We start from the raw sequence: 17,743 nt of genomic DNA on the forward strand, positions 1-17,743 counted from the left end.
TAAATATGAAATGATAAATATAGTTTTTGACAATTTATTTTTATCTCTATATTCAAGTGTATAACACAAAGATAATGATGTTATTTGTATATCATAATGTAATACATCAAAATAATATATATACCAAAATGTATATCTCAAATTTATTTTTCTTCTTTATATATATTAAAATATATATATCATTTTTATTCTTTTTCTTTGTATATAAAAATATGTATACGTGTAAGCGTATATCTGTATTTTGTATGTTTGCATCTGTAATTTGATTTATCTCTCTAATAAATCTCAAGATCATAACAAAAAAATAATGAGGCGGAGAGTGCTTTTGAAATCGCAGTGAGGGGTTTGGACGTTTGGTGCTAGTTTTCGTGTGAAAACAAGATGCAGCTGAGTCATGAGAGGAATAAATAGAAAAATAGTTTTTTGGGAATTTGACTATACAATATCAAATTTTTAGGCTGCTTTTGTTAAATATAATCTAAGGCTAAAAATTTACCAATTCTTATTATATATTTTGACCCGACTCACCATGTCCATGTCATATTCATGAATGTCTCACCATGTTTGTACAAGTCGTACCACTAAACCATAACTTCTTAAAATAACTAGCTCAATCTTAGTCTCTTTTGCCACCAATTTTATAGCTAGAGGGTAAGGAAAAACCTAAATGTATACCGGTAGTTAGGAGTATACATAGATCGGGTTGGTTCGGATTTTCTAATTACCAAACCAAACCAATTGTATCGGGTTATTAAATCTAAATATCAAACCAATAAAAGTCGGGTTTTTAAATCTCGGATTTTTTAGATTTTCAGATTTTTTGAGTTTTCTTCATAAAGTCTTCATAGCACAAAACGTAAAATTTGTGCTCCAAATATTTCTTTAATCCTAGTAAGGCGGAACTATATAAGGTGTTTTTTAATAAAATAATATAAATATGAGAAGAGTCATGGCATTGTACTAAAATATTCAACAATAAAGATAATAAAATCGCATAAAATAAATATTATTAATAATAAGTCATAATGAAAATAAATATAATTTAAAATTATGATTAATAAGTACTATTATTTACATGACTAGCCACTAAAAGAAAAATAAGTTATACATTTTATCTAAACCATGAAAAAACTAAAAAATAGATATCCAACACTATTTACATTCATAGTACAATTGTTTGTTGATTTATTTGAATTACTACTAACATTTATGGACTATAAATGTATTGGAGCATCCAAAAAATATAAGCTCAAACTTGAAATAATACGTTAAAAGATAAAATTATGAAAAAACTTAAGAAATATTTATAAACTACACTACAGTAAATATTGTTATGTATTAAATATATTTAAAACTTCTATACATATAATGTCGGGTTGGTTTGGTTTCGGTTTGACTTTTTTCCAATTAAAACCAAATCAAACCAAATATGATCAGGGTTTTTTTCCAACACCAAACCAAACCATAATCGGGTTTTTTTTCTCGGTTTGACTCGGATTATCAAGTTGTGCGATTTGTTGGTTTTATTTGTATACCCCTACCAATAGTCATTGAGTTATTAAATCATGTATTATGGTTTTATTACATTTTGCAATAAATAATCCCTTAAGGGTAGTTTGATTAGGAAACAAGTTATTCCGGGAATCTAGAACTGTAATTAGACAAAAGATACTACTACAATATGAGTTTTTCATGTCAAAAATTATATTCTTTTTGGTAAATACTTGAATTTAGAGCTCTTGTACATGCAGGTTGTGACACGAGTACATTTGATATTCAGCCTTTCAAATTTTAAGATAAATAAGGAATGTGTATACGTAGGGCCCGTTTGGTCATAAAAATTGTTTAACTTTTTTTTAGGAATTTTTATTTTTTTTGGAATTAGTGTTTGGTCATGAAAATTTCAAATTTCACTTGACGTTGAATTTCGGAATTTGAAAAACACCAGAAAGTTATTTTTCAAAATTTTCACTTCAAATCACTCACAAAAATTCAAAAATAGCTCCAAATTGTATTCAAGTCCAAACGCAACTCTAATTTTCAAATGTTATTTTTAGGTGAAAAAATATTTTGCCTTTTCAGAATTTCACAACTCGTATGTCCAAACACCAAACGCCCATGTACTACTCCTACAAAAAAGAAAGAAAAAAAGAAAAGAAAAGAAAAAAGTGTACGTGGCAAGGATTTATATGGAGTAGTATACAGTGGCCTAAATAGGATTTTGCATAATTAGTGGTTTTAAATTAAGGTTTTACTTTCTACCCTTTGTTTATTAATTGTATCGATCTATTGTATATACATTCAATATTATTTTTAAAAAATACTACTACTATTTAAGAAGAGGTTCATAAATTTAAGAAGTAAAATACTACTTATGCCACTGATTGCATAAGGAATCTACTGCAGAGGTACAACTCGTGATTCTCTTAGACAGCTAATCCTATGTCTGTACTCTGTATTTATACAGTAGAGATAAAGCTGCATAAAGTATTATTGCAAAGCAACAGAGTTGAATCAGATCTAGGATTTAGATTATACTCCCCATTTTGTATACTGGATTAGTTTGGCGCGAAGAAAAATACTTTCTGAAAAATGATTTTCAGAAAATATTGCTTAGAAGAAATTTTGTTAAGAGCTTTGAAGCGGTAAAATTGTTTCTGTGTAACATATAAGTTACGAGTTCGATCCGTGAAAGCAGTCATTAATGCTTGCATTAGAGTTTCTACATCACACTTTTTGGGGGTGCGGTCCTTCCCGAAACTTTGCGTGCATCGGGTTACTCTTTCATCCTTTTTGCTTTAAAAAAATATTTTCTATGTGTTTAGAAACTTTCTTTTTCATATAGACCAAACACGCCTAACAGAGACTTGCCAAGCTGGTTAATGGAGTCAGAATTTAAGGATATAAAACAAACAATAGTGCAAACGCGTTTCATTGTTTTTTGATATATACAGACTTGAGACTACAGTTGAACAACTTAGAATTTATATATGAGTTTATTTTATAAATAGTGTAAAGAAAATTTTATTATCTAAAAGATATTTATAGGTAATCTTTCATAAAAGGTAGAAATTGTAATTTTTAAAATAAGGTAAACAACATGCTATAAAGCGACCTAATAGCAGGGGTAGGATTTTTATCGAGTGAGTTCAAAAAATAGTAAAAATTAATTACGCAAAAAACTAAGGGAAGTCTTATATATATAATTTAATTTTATATATATAGTGTAATTTTTCAGCGAACGAAGTTCGACTGCCTTTTGCACAGGTAGCTTATGAAAATATATGTACACTATTGGTGCATATAATTTATATTATACGTTGTGTATTAAAATTTTAATATGTTTATATACAATAAACAATGTAAACATCAATTAGAGACAAGAAGCCTAGCCTTAAACCTAAACTATCATAGGAGTTGTGATAAAAACTTGATATGGCTTGGACAAAATTCTTTTGCACCTGTTATTATAAAAGCATAATATACTCCACAAAGTAATCTGTCTTCTGAAGTAACCTACAGTAAGTCATCCGTCTCACATGGCGTAACGTGCTGTTTTGCTTTCCCTGAGGATTTATTATTTATTAATTAAAGAAAGAGATGAATATCACCGACACATTTTCGTTCTTGTGTGATATTAAACCTTATCCTTTCATTATCCTCTTTTATTTATTTATTTATTTATTTATTTATTTATTCATTCATTTGTTTTCTATTGACTTCCTAGTTTCTCATTCTTTCTTTTTCTTCTTCTCTGACCTCTCATGTTGTATTTTTTCTTTGAAAAGAAGAGAAATGAAGCCACACTTTGCTAAAAACAAATGTTCAAATCAATGATTTTCTATGCCATAGTTAAAGTGCAGTACTCAACTCAGTTTCTTTTAGTTAAAACTAGTCAAATGAAATTATTTTCGACTAGTCCTTTCTGAATTGTCGAAGATTATAAAGAATAAAAGGCAGTTCAACGTACTAAGCTTCTACGTGCACAATACTCGTAGCTCGAAAAAGGATCAAAATCAAATCAAGTGTAGTATAAGTAGCCTACCTTGCATTTTTGCTTTCCAGTGCATGACCTCCTAATCACAGCAATACTTGTCGTTGTGACAAAACTTTCCTTTCCGAGGTTTAAAGAATGACAAGAAAACCATTCGAGCATCGTTTAAATATAATCCCTTATAAACTAGTCACTAATCCTCACAATCCTGCTTTAGGCATCTGTGTCCAGCACGGCCAATTTTTACAAAGATTATTGCTTGAGGTAGGAACAGAAACAATCCACAATATCAGATGCCTTAACTTATAACTGATCCTACAAATAATGAAACATTAAAGGAGATTCAACTAAACATTAGTGTAGACTTTAAGAAAAGTTGCATACAATATTACTGAAATTATACTAGAATCCAATGGAACTACTATTAATGTACAATTGTACAGAATACATTCGATTCTTAATGTACATAAACCCTACGTGAATGAAAGAACCAACAGAAACTAAATGATCCCTACGGCGTCTGTTTGACTGCTTTATTCCTGAATAATTTACAAGTGCCAGTCCACCAGTCACAAATCAGTGAGTCTAAGCGAGTCAACGAGAAACAGAACAAATCCTTTTTACATGTTTCTCGACGTGTTCTTCATGTTCCTAAATAATATAATTTTTACATCTTGACAATTCGACGAATTCTTTAAGCGCCAACTTTCTGCGCTTTAGCATCCAGAATCTTCAAAGGTTCAACGTGCTGTTTCCCCTGTTGCTGAGACCAGTAAGCATGGGCAGCTAAGACCCTGTCCAGAAGATCCTGAGGCACCGGCTCTCCCCTTCGTTGTTGCGGGGCAATGCTTGCTGTATGTACTAATGTCTTCCATTTATCCTAATATAAACCAAAGCACCCCACATCACAAGGATGGTGGGAACAATAATTAGCTTTGTTAAATACAGATTCAAAATTAATGAGATATGCTTATCTAGAAGTACAACTCATATTTCCCCTTTTACTTTCTAGGTAATTATTCGGAGCTGTCATAAGATTCACTAAGCCATTATAATAACAATTTACAATATAATAGAACTATGGGATCATCAAAGCACGTGAAGCATCCTGTCATATGGCAAGAGACCTACTTCTCATGCTGAAATATTTATCTAAGACGTGGGTTTCTAAGTCCAGACAATAATGAGATCATGACCTTGATTTGCTAAGATAAATATGTGACAACATCAAGGATGTTTAAGAGAAAAAAACCTCATTTTTGTCAAGAACTGGCATAGCATCCATGTAAAAGGAACATATGTTCTTACTACATTAAAATTTCAGAAATGATAATGGAACCCATAAGATGTCTAACCTTCAAGTCAACATAAGTTCGGTGATCAGCATTATCAAAAGCGCGCATTTTGACATCACGCCACCTGCATTTTCAGAGATAATTAATGCAGTTCCCTAGCGGACAGCAAATTCTAACTGAATTACTTGCAAAGAGGATTTTAAGTTCTCATACCTTCCAGTTCCAAGATGCTCCACAGCTTCAACTAGTGCCTCTACTTCTGCAACTGAGAATGGTCTCCGTATTCTACGTTGTGAAAGTTCAGAACGCTTGCTTTTCTGGTTCACAGGAATCATAGCAAGTGCCTCAGGGTTAACTGGAGGAACTATGACCAAGGCTCTAGAATCTGGAATAGCTATATCAGTTGATGGATCAACAGAATTTGTAGGAAATAGCTCTGCTGGATGGTTATTCTCGTGGTGCTTGTCCAACGTAGTCTCTGAAGGATCTGATGAAGCATTGGTAATCCCCAATTCCGAGCTAGGACTGGGTGGCAGTCTGAGTATAAAGTTAATTAATTAGTCCAAACGCAATCAATATCCCATAAGTAGCCAAAATTAATCGAAATGGACGTTCTTTTGTTTCATAACTATCTGAACCAACACTATGCAAAAGCATAGAAGTGCTCAATTCTTCTACTATACCTAGTTAGTTCCTGATCTGCAACATATGCTGATGAAGCAGGACGATCATTAGGAGATAACGATGGAGAAACTTGGGTGAATCTAGGCTCCAAAGTGAAACCCAAATTATCGAGGTTTCCGTTCTGGGAAATACCAGCTTGTTCTAGAGTTCTACTGTCATCTCTGACCTTCTTTCCCTGGAGAACCATCCCCACCCTTAATCCACTTTCGAGTATAGCTGTAACTGCCTCCATCACTGTTCTCTGCATAAAAGAAAATTATCATTTAGTTGTTAAGAACTTCAAATTTTATAATACAGAAAACTTTCAACATCACCATAAATTAAAATACTTTTAACTGCTAACATTATCATTCCTCGAATTTAATGTGAGCTTTCTGCATATCAGAGAATTCTCAAGTCCACCCTTAGAGAAAGTAATAGAACACTTGGGGCACACGGATGCATAGAATGTTTAGTGATATGAGAAAAAGCAACACAGAAAATTTAAAAGGAAGAAATACCTTCAATGAGCCAACAGTTGCAGTTTCAGGAACCTCTATGTAAAGCTCTGGCACCTTGAAGGACTTAATGCTAAATTTTACTGGAAGGAAAAATTGGACCGATGTCAAAAATCTTAGAAGGAAAACTATGACAATCCAAAAAGAAAGAAACGTATGGTATTGAAGTGAAAAATTGAAAACATAAATGAAATCCAAAATCTCTTACCATTCGGATCCTTCTTGTGATGATTTTTAACTGTGACTAAATCTGCAGTCCCTGTAAAGCAACACAGAAGATTACTTAGTATGACTACAATAAACCACCAGGACCTTCAATTGCACGGTTGATAGTAAAGTATTGACCTCTTGGTGGGATGGCATGAGAGGTATTAATGTCTCGCTTGATTCCCTTTTCAGGTGAATTTGAAATGCTTTCACTACTGGCCTCCTGGTAATATGCAAAAGCAAAGCCATGGTCACTCAATTTCCTTCTCTTGGAAGGAACTTCAGGTTGGCATCTCTTGCGTGCACGTCCGCTTTTCCTGCTGATGTAAAAGGATTCCACTCCACCGTCTAAAACACCAAATCCATGTAGTAAGAAAATCACATGAAAAGATTGACAGAAATAAGTATAAGAAAAGCTTATGCTGATTAAATCTCAGAGGTTAGCCTCCACTTACTCGTGTAAGAACGCTCATATTCCTTCAACTTAGGAGCCACTTTCCAGCGTCGAGATGTCAGCATCTTCCTTATTCTTCTGTATCCAATTCGTGATGTCGTCCTAAAGGTCCTTAACTTAGTGCTATATCTATAGCAGCCAAAAGAGTTGTCGTCATCATCTCTAACACCTAACTTTACACTGTTCCTTTGCTTTACAAAAGAAGCTCTAGGAACCAAATCCCTATACAAGGATAACTGTACACTACTCTCTGAGTTAAACAAGGCATTGTTATTAACATGTTTTTCAATTGGACCCTTTACACTGCAAGTGTTAGTCACAGTTAAGTCGTCAATCTGTTTGCTGTCATCATCTAAGTGTTTTTGAGTGATTTTATTATCAAAGTCTTCAACTTTGGCGGGGAAATTTCCGTCAGCTACATTGACCTCCTTGCAGTTTTCCAATGTCATGTCAGAGTCAGAACCTATAACAGTAGAAGTATGCTCCAAGATGGAATTATTTTCTGCATAATAAGGTTTATCGAGATCATGTTTCAGATTCTGCTCTCGGACTGCAGGTTCTGGTATATAAGCGCTTTCTACACAACTCCCCTGGTCGAGGCACTCTGATTTCACAGCTTTATCTTCTTCCACTTGTTCACATTTAATACCATCCCTGCAATCAGAAAGCTCGTATTTTCCTTCTGCTGCATTACTGGAAGTAGAGCTTTCGCTCTCCTGTAAAAGCTTCCCAGCAACAGCCGCTAATAATTCAAACGCACAAATTTGATCATCATCAAATTTTTTACAGGAACCTCTCCTCTGAAATAAATCAGAATCACATAACATACTTAGTAAAACATACATAAATAAGACCTCAATTAGACAATTTAGCAATTTCAGTATCCTTACTCTAACTGATCTAGGAGCTTTAGGTATAAATGGAACTTGAAAGCCATTGAAACCAAAATCTAGCTTCTTCTTAGACACCATATCTCAGGAAGCATGCCAACAAGTGATGATCCAAAAGCAATGAGCCAATGACACAAATTTCAATGCGATCTATCCAAGATAAGAAAGCGAGTTATTAAGCATACCATAAAGCATTGACCAAAAGCAGATATGTACATCATTCCAAAGTCAGAAAATTAAGAGCATTAAATGACTAAAAATACAAAAAGGCACAGCAAAAAATGTAATTTTTCTAAATGAAGAAAACACATTTTCTCCAATACACTGTTAGCTGATTGACAAATACAAGGAAAACATACGCCTAGACGAACAATCATACAATATATTATATGCAGAACCTAAGATCCTTCCGGTCCACAAATCACAAGTATATGCTAAAATGCTTATATATAACCCCAAAAAAATCAATTTTTATTCATCAAGATGAATGAAATAACAGAAAAACTAAAAAATTCTTCAGAATTCTAAGTAAAATATTTCATGCCCATATAAGAGATCTAGCTCTATAGGCCCAACTTCTAATCAGCAACAATCAATTGAACAACTGGTCAATTACTATAAATTCATACACAATTCTAACTTCTCTTTCGAGTTCCATAAGTTGGTCGATATGAGCATAAAACTCTCTCAGTAATATCAAATATCACACAACTAAACTGAAAAAGAAAAGAAATTCAGCAAATCCGATCAGATCTTCAAGTGATCAACCTGAATTTCACCACAAAATTCAACCAATTCTCATCATCCGAAACACACATCAAACTCTTAATTCAAAACAACAACAAAAATTGCATCAGAAAATTGTCAAAAACTGCCACCTACCGCAAGAATTTTTCCATATAATTCACAACGAGCAATGAAAAAAAGGAGAAGAAGAACATAAAATGGAATAAAACGAATTACCAGAGTAGAAATCTAAGTATTGTGTAGAAGAATTTTGAATTCAAGCCAAGAAATAATTGCAAAAAAAGGAAGAATATACTTATTTATTACTTTTATTTACTTTTTTGGGGGGTAAGTAAAGTGAAAGTGAAATTGTGGACAGGAATTGAAAAACCTCTGGGTTTGGTAACTGCTAAAACCTCTTTGTACTCTTTTTATAGTTGGTGTGTCTTATTGACCATAAATAAATAAATTAAAAAATTGGACCACCTATTTAAAAGGGTAATATTGTCCAATAAGTTAGAAGGTGTAGACCAACTATATCTTAACCCCTTTTCTTTCACTCACCACCACTATTCTCTCATCATCCCCATCTCTTTACCTAGTATCGGTTCTACCTTCCACCACGTGCCACGTGGATAATTTTTTGTATGTGTTTACACCTTATTTGGTTGAAGAAAAAATAATATTTAAAATCAAATTTAAAAAAGAATATTTGAAAACTCATTTTTAATAAAGGTTCTTTATTACAAGAGTAAAAAAATATTAGTTGATTTTTGTTTTTCATATTTTTAAGGCAGAATAGCCTAAATGGCACTTATACTTGTATCACTTTGTCATGCCGGTCCCCAAATTTATCATTTTGATAATTGAACACTTACACTTGTTCAAATCATGTATAATAAACGCTTATGACAGGAGGCTAACAGTGCGTGTAATACAATCTTCTACACGTAGGACGTCACGTCATTACTAGTGCCACATAGGAAAATAAACTATTAAAAAATAGGACTGGCCACCCAAACCTAATATTTCCTGTCATTTTACAGTTTATCGATTATTCCACATCATTGTTTATTTTCTCAGAAAGTATTTTTTTAAAACATTTGAAGAAAAAACCAAAGTGCCTCAATAAACAACCTCATAACCACCATTACAACCTCTTTCTTTATCTGATCACCATGAACCATTCCCTAACCACCAGCAAAGATCGTCTTTTCAAAATCTCACCCAGCAACACAAGATTTCCTAAGGGAGGCAGTAACACCGAAGCGCGCAAGCGCACACAAGTGCTGCAAATCTTCAACAAAAAGCAAAACTCAAGATATGCAAGAACACTAAGCCAAAAATCAGAAGTTGTTGGGGGTAGTGAACGCCCAAAGATTCAGACTCATTAGCGGTGAATTGTAACCTTGATTCACCAAATTATTTCAGCCAACCTAACCAAAACAAGTGCAATGGAAAAATAGTAACGAGATAGAGCCAAGAGGATGTTCGCCCGAGGATATGAGTTTCGCCCGAAAAGTGTACAAATACCAACAGTAAGGGCCACCGGACAAATTATTCCGGCATGACTAGTTCCAAATAGCGAAACACAACAACAATAACCAAAACAGATATGTTCGTCAACCTAAAGAGTCGTCGGAATCAGTGACGCTACTACCATGGGTAGGACACTGGAGCAGCGTCGTAGGAGGAACAAAACTCGTCGGAACCCTAAGCAGTTGGATTTTGATTAAATAGAAAAAGAAATAAGAAATGTAAAAGATTCTTTTGTTAAAGAAATAGAGAAGATTAGTATATTCCGCCTAATTTTGTGATTTTGAAGGCTCATCCATTGGTTACAGTATTGTGGAGGGGGAAAGAGGGATTCGGGGCGAGAAGAAAAGTGGGAAAAACTGAGAAAGAAAAGAAAATTGGGAGGGGAGGTTGGTAATTTCGATTAACTTATTAACTTTACTTTTTTTTAGTTTAATTCATTTTTAATCAAAATCATTGGTATCACTCTCTTTACACGCGTGTGTTGCACATAATTTGTCCACCTCAACTATGCCAATGCCACATAAACTCGGTCAATGGTCAGAGGGATTTAGAAAAATAGTTTTGAACGAGTGTAAGTGTTCAATTAGCAAAATGATAAGTTTGGGGACCGGCATGATAAAGTGACGCAAGTATAAATGCCATTTAGGCTATTTTGCCAATTTAGAAGTCAAAGTAAATTTTAGAGAGCAAATTGTACATAAATTTAACAAAAAAATAGTCTGATGTACAAAGTACCATGAGTTCATGCAGCGTTCGGGCTAAGGGTTGTATCCTAAGGGTCTAAGGGGTATGATGTAGATAACTTACCCTAATAAAAGTATTAATAGCTACTTCCACGACTCGAACCCGTAATTTACAGATAACACGAAGATAACATTAACGTTGCTCTAAACTCTCCTTCAAAATGTACAGAAATTTATGAATGAAATTTTCATAGAGATGAATTTGACAAGTCAGGAGAGGGAGGGAAATAACAAAGAGCCCATGAGGGCATGACCCCATAAATGAAAGGAAGAAAAAGATAGGAATAAAGATAACGCAGAGGACCACACTTACCAAATTTTGACGCACTCTTTTAGCAATTTTCATATTTATTATCAATTAGAAAGCAAAAGCAAACAATTTCTTACAATAAAAAAATTGGACAAGAATGACGCTCTCAAAATATATTGATTCAATTACTTTGATTTATTTTGAAACGTTTTACTATTTTGCTCGTACTCTAGAGCAGGTAGTTTAAGTATTCCAAACATCGAGTACTATCAGCTCAGTCGATTGTCGCTGCTCGAGCCCAAATTAGCCCACCTATGAGTAATGAGTAGCAGAAGAGATCGAGTGGTTTGAGAGGCTTAAGCCTTCAGAGTTCAGTGAAGCCGAGTCGAAGGATGCTCGAGATTTTCAAAAGTAAAATAAAAATCTTTAATTAAGAACAGAAGAATTTCGACTATCTTCACATATTATTTCGTGATGACAATGGTCAATTGATCTATTGAGAAGAAGATAAGTCACCAAACAACATAGCATTGGGTACGTCACCATTATTTTATACCATGCCACGTTTATAATTTACAGCCGACTCAACATTTTGCCTCTAAGTCTAATTTATATACTCTAATTAATAATAAAACTTTTTACACCGTCAATATATATTATTCAAAGTATATTAAGTTATTTAAATTTGTTGATTTCGACTTTAAGAGAAATTATGTGGATTCAACTGAACTTATTGTGTTCAGCTCAGATTATACGTTAATAAACATATAAGAAGATAACACATGTTTAGAGTTCACTTTATCTAAATCTTAAATTCGAATCGAATCCAATATTTACTCAATAATTATATTTTATTTATTTAAATTAAAACAAAAGAAAATCACAAAAAGGAAGGAGACATGGCATTCATCAAAATGGAAAGCAGAACAGACACGAAAATGAATTTAATAGGCATACGCAGTCTCCTGCCGTACATCTTTTACCATCATTATCTTCATTTTAGTTTGAATTGACTTCTCTCTCCCTTTCTTCTCCTCTTTTTGGTCTTTTATGCCTGTCATATAAATTGAAATAACTATCAAATTTTGCCTAATTGAATTCTATAACACCAGATTTAGAAGTTTAATTGCAGTACTTAATTAACATATGGAAGGAAGAACGAATTACGACACTTCTTCAAATGATAAAAAAATTATCCATGTTCAGTGTATACATCAAACCTATTAATATATAATATGTCTTTTATATACTTTTTCACTTATTTAAAAATAATAATATTTATTCTCACATCAATATTTCATTTAACTAAATTCATGTAATTTATTGCCAACAACAAGTGTTAATGTTCCCTCCGTTCTAGTCTATGTGATTTTTTTTTTTTTTGGTCCATCCAAAAAAGTATTGTCTCTTTTTAAATTAGAAAATAATTTAACTTAATTTTTTAATTATACCTTCAATTGTAAGTTTTTATAATCATACATAATTCTCTAATACGTTTAACACCACAAGTTTCAAAAATATTATAGTCACACAAATATTATGACTTGTTTAGTATTAAAAATTTAAAAAATCTTTATTTCTTTCTTAAATTTTATACGCAATTAAATAGATTCAAATAAATTAAAACCAATATAGTATAGTTTTTCCTCTTCAAAACCCAATAAAAAAGACCAATAAATTCATGTCCTATCCCCACCCGAAAAAGGTATAGTTATTATATTATATATAGTATAGAAGTAGCATATAGTTTCAGACTTTAGGATATTCTCTTCTGTACTTTGTTTTTTCTTTTTCTTTTGAGGATATATAACTTAAAATTTAGAGGCAAAATGGGACAGCTGGAGCTACGAATACCAATGGAAAAAAAATTAAAAAGACTAGTTACGACGGAATTTGTTCAGCCAATGAAGCAATGGATTTGGAAAAAGCACAAAGGAACATTTGAAGGCAAAATGAAGAACCGGCCGTCGTCAGAAATTAATTGCATTTGATAGTCGAATATATATATATATATATATATATATATATATTATATATATATATACATAAATAAAAAATATATATTTTATCGATTGTTATCTTTTAGAACTGTTAAAAAATTATATTTCTCAACACTTGACGGCCTCAATTACAGTTCATGAAAATAGCAAAAAAATGAAAAAGAAAAACTGCAAATGCAGTGTGCCATGCACGCACTATTTTTAAATGAAAAATTGGTAATAATATATACTTTGTTCATTTTCAATTGACATGAGGCAATTTTCAGTCTGATACGTTCTACTATAATAATTGTCATTCTTTTGTTAATAAAATTATTCTAAACAAATAATTATCAAGAATTTGAATCCACTTAACCATATTAAAATTTAACTTTCATGTATTATTTTAACTTTCAACGACTATCTTAATATTTTATTTCTTTATTGTACGCATATATTTAATATTTGTATTCAATCAAATTAAGATCATATAAAATATGAAAAACGTTTATTTTTAAAGTCTTCATATAATAGAGAAATGAGTGGACAAAAGTGGCTGTATTGCTTCCTCTCTCTTCATTATCTCATTCCGAATATAATAATAAAAAAGTACACTGACGACGACAAGATAATTGCTCTCGATGTTTACACTGAATCATATTAAGAGTCAGTTTGGTCAAACCGATCAAAAATTACTTATTTTAAAAGGTATTTTTGTTTAAAAGTGCGAAAAGTACCTTTTGGAAAATAGTGATTTGTATTTGGCCAATTCATTTTAAAAGTGTTTTTTGCAGTATTTAATAAGCAAATTGTGTTTGGTCAATCTTTCTAAAAAGTAATTTGAGTATCAAATTACAAAAAGGACAATAAATATTCAATTCACAATTAGTATTATTTGTAAAAGAGAATTTAATTTATAAAATATAAAATAAAAATATATATTAAAGATTTTAGTCAATATAAAATATAGTTATTCAAAAAAATAATATTGGTATATGGTATTTCTTATTCTTTACATGACGATTCTAACATATAAATATACATCGTTTAATATATATTAAAAATACTGCTTCATAAATCCTATATAAAAGAAGAGATCTATTAATAATAGAGAAATTATTTCAAAGAAGAATATGAGAAAAATAAAAATGATGGAAATAAGAAAAATAAAGAAATGGATGGTAGGAAAAAAAAAAGTAAATTAATGAGGGTTAATTTGAGAAATATAATTTTTGTTAAGGATATTTTTGTCTTCAAAAAATTAATTTTTTGCTTCTGCTTCTGCTTCTTGAAAGAAACTACCCAAAAGGAGAAAAAATGATTGTGCTGGTGCTCAAAAGTAATTCTCTATTTTGGCCAAACACCTTTAATTTCCAAAAAACGTAATTTTCTGACAAAAAAAAAAGTACTTTTAACCTCTTAGAAGATTGGCCAAACTGATTCTAATATAGTATATATCAGTAAGTTTTTAACTAATTCTAACCATACAAGTATAACACACGAAATCACTAAAGGTTGTGGTGAAATAGTAAATATTTCTCCATTCTTAACTAAAAAACTCGATTTGAGTCTTGTGAATGAAATTACCTTTCCAAAATAAAATTTCCTTAGTCGAATTTTAATTAATCTAACCCTAAAACAAATATAAAATACTAAATAAAGAAGCAAAAAAAATACAACACCGTAGATTTACTCACATTGCTCGAATCACTCTGTCGAAAAGATTATGCCATATTGCCATGTGATCGTCTTTTTATTATCTCATTTATTTACTCCTTTCTTTTCTTCATCTTAGTTTTTGATTTGAATTTAAGTTATTGATAAAAAAATATTATACTTGTTATGTAAATAAATCGAGGATAACAGATTTGTATTTTACTTTTTGTATACGGCTGAAACCGGGGCTACCACACACTCCGATTTTCCGGTGGGTCAAACGAAGCAAGGATATGACTATATGGGATCAGAATCGAAGCTCGGGACTCTCTATACCGAGGCCCGAATGGAGTGCTCGCCACCAAGCCTGATAAGACAAACACTCCCCGAATTCAGAATAAGCCCCGAGACCTCGGAAAGTATGGCAACAGTTGCACACGACTAACAGAGGGTCGTGATATCCTCACCCCACCGGATATCACGGCGCAGATCTCACCCAATGCATGTAGTGGATCAGTAATTGACGAGAAAGGAGTATTTTTACTTTTTTTTGTACTAGGGATGAAACTCTCCTACTATATAAAGAGGAAGTTTTATTCAATATGACACATTGTAACACGCAAACCAAGAAATACAAACTCATTTTTCTGCTTTTTAGCTATTTCAAAGTTCTTATTTTGTCATTGTTCTTCATACGCAATTGGCTTCGAGTTAAGGGTTCGATCGAGGACATAGCTACTATTCAACTTAAATTCGAGTCCGGTCGTAACATCACGATTGGTTCGGTTATTCACTCGTTAATCTAATATTCTTGACTATTTGTGTTGAATCAATCCACATATCCTTAAAATCACAAATTCAATTGTTATCCATTTTAAGGGTAAACAATTTGGCGCCCACCGTGGGGCTAAGGATAGTAGTGGTATTTTGATACAAATCTCTGTAACACACCTTATTTTACACTTGTTCTTTAAAGTCTTAATTTCAGGTCAGTTTAGAAAATGTCAAATTCTCAGTCTGCCCACTTGAACGTCGACGCCGAGTCTGGCCATCATGGCGAAAACAACGATCTGATGCCAAGCAACTAGGTGCCTCATGCTGACCCCAACGAAGTCCTAGTTGCCGACCTAGTTGATGTTAACTCATAGTTGGCCATCGACGTCAACCTGCGAACTGATCCCAAAAATAGCGTCCGCAGAGGACCCCGACCAATGGCTCGAGAAGTGCCTGAAGGCGAAGGTGATGGGGTTAGCCTACGGTTAATCTTCGAAATATTGCAGGCTCAACAAGCAGCGATAACACAATTGCAAAATCAAAACCACGCCCCCAACAGAGTTGAGCCTGAACCGTCCTGGGAGAACATCCGAAGAAATGAGCAGATCACCGAGAGACAGGGTAAAGCTGGGTCTGGGGTCAATCCCGAAGTAATGAGAATGCTTGAAACATTAACGAAGCGGGAAGAATTAGGTGAAAAGAAAATTGAGCCCAACGACAAGAAGGTGGAAACATACAATTCCAGGGTAGATCAAATTCCGGGAGCACCCCCGATATTGAAGAGGCCATATTCCAAGAAGTTTATCCATAAGTCTTTTCCTTCAAGAGCGGCACCAAAATCGATCCCTAAGAGGTTTCGTATGCCCGACATTCCAAAATATAACGAAACCACGGACCCGAATGAGCATGTGACCTCATATACATGTGCAATCAAAGGAAATGACTTGGAAGATGATAAAATCCAGTCGGTGTTACTAAAGAGGTTCGGGGAAACTTTGTCCAAAGGAGAAACAATATGGTATCATAACTTACCCCCAAATTCCATTGACTCGTTTGCTATGCTTGCAGATGCTTTCATGAAGGCCCATGCCGGGACCATCAAGGTCAAGACCAGAAAATCGGACTTCTTCAAGGTTAAACAAAGAGACAACGAGATGCTTAGGGAATTCGTATCGAGGTTTGAGATGGAACGGATGGACCTACCTCGGGTCACGGATGATTGGGCCGTTCAGGCGTTTACCCAAGGACTTAACCCCCGAAACTCCTTGGCTTCACATAAGCTAAAACAAAACTTTGTAGAGTATCCGGCTATAACTTGGGCCGACATCCACAACAGGTACCAATCAAAGATTAGGGTTGAGGATGATTAACTCAAAGCTCCTTCTGGATCTGTTTACCCCATCAGGGTCGACGATAAGTCTAAGAGGGTCGTCGATCATAAGCCAAGACCGGTCCGAGATCGTTACCAACCATACAGCACGGACCGAAAGGGAAATGGTTCTGGGCGTCAGCCCACAAGGAACGAAAAAAAGGCGACCGAGGGTCTAGTAGCCGAGGTCTGATGAGAAAAAATGGTTTTGACATGCCACTCGGGGGTATAGAAGCACCAATATTATCAGAATACAACTTCAACGTCGATGCGGCCAGCATCGTATCAGCCATCGATCACATTAAGGAAATCAAGTGGCCCCGACCATTGCAATCCGACCCGACCCAAATAAATCCTAATTTGATGTGTAAGAATCATAGCACTCAAGGCCACATGATCGAGAATTGCCGACAATTGAGAGAAGAAGTTTCCCGGTAGTTCAATAACGGGCACCTCCGAGAATTTCTAAGCGATTGAGCCAAAAATCACTTCAGGAACAAAGACGCCAACAAACAAGCCAAGCAAGAGGAGCCTCAACATGATCATTGGAGGGGTCGTTATCCCTCAAGGACCAATGATAAAGTGCGCTAAAGTATCTATCACAAAGGAAAATGCACCCGAGATTATGTCCCATAGGGAATCATTTCGTTCAGCGACGAGGATGCCGAGAGCATCGTACAACCATA

The 17,743-nt window shown here is 33.7% G+C and overlaps 1 protein-coding gene across 2 annotated transcripts; it reads right to left on the reverse strand.

The window, feature by feature from the left end:
- Positions 1-4,382: 4,382 nt before the first annotated feature.
- Positions 4,383-9,209, reverse strand: LOC107804961 (telomere repeat-binding protein 4). 2 transcript variants are annotated; one of them, XM_016628921.2, is made up of 10 exons: positions 8,985-9,209; positions 8,022-8,171; positions 7,133-7,931; positions 6,816-7,025; positions 6,679-6,729; positions 6,474-6,553; positions 5,973-6,214; positions 5,503-5,826; positions 5,350-5,413; positions 4,383-4,874 (listed from the first exon to the last, which is right to left on the reverse strand). In XM_016628921.2, exons 2-10 carry the CDS (start codon positions 8,100-8,102, stop codon positions 4,689-4,691), a joined length of 2,037 nt encoding a protein of 678 aa, XP_016484407.2. In that variant the 5' UTR covers positions 8,103-8,171; positions 8,985-9,209; the 3' UTR covers positions 4,383-4,688. The 2 variants fall into 2 exon arrangements, with proteins under 2 accessions (XP_016484407.2, XP_075083879.1); XM_075227778.1 differs by having other exon boundaries at positions 8,904-9,151.
- Positions 9,210-17,743: the final 8,534 nt, after the last annotated feature.

This window comes from Nicotiana tabacum, chromosome 13 (assembly GCF_000715075.1).
Source record: "Nicotiana tabacum cultivar K326 chromosome 13, ASM71507v2, whole genome shotgun sequence".
Taxonomy (NCBI): Eukaryota; Viridiplantae; Streptophyta; class Magnoliopsida; order Solanales; family Solanaceae; genus Nicotiana; species Nicotiana tabacum.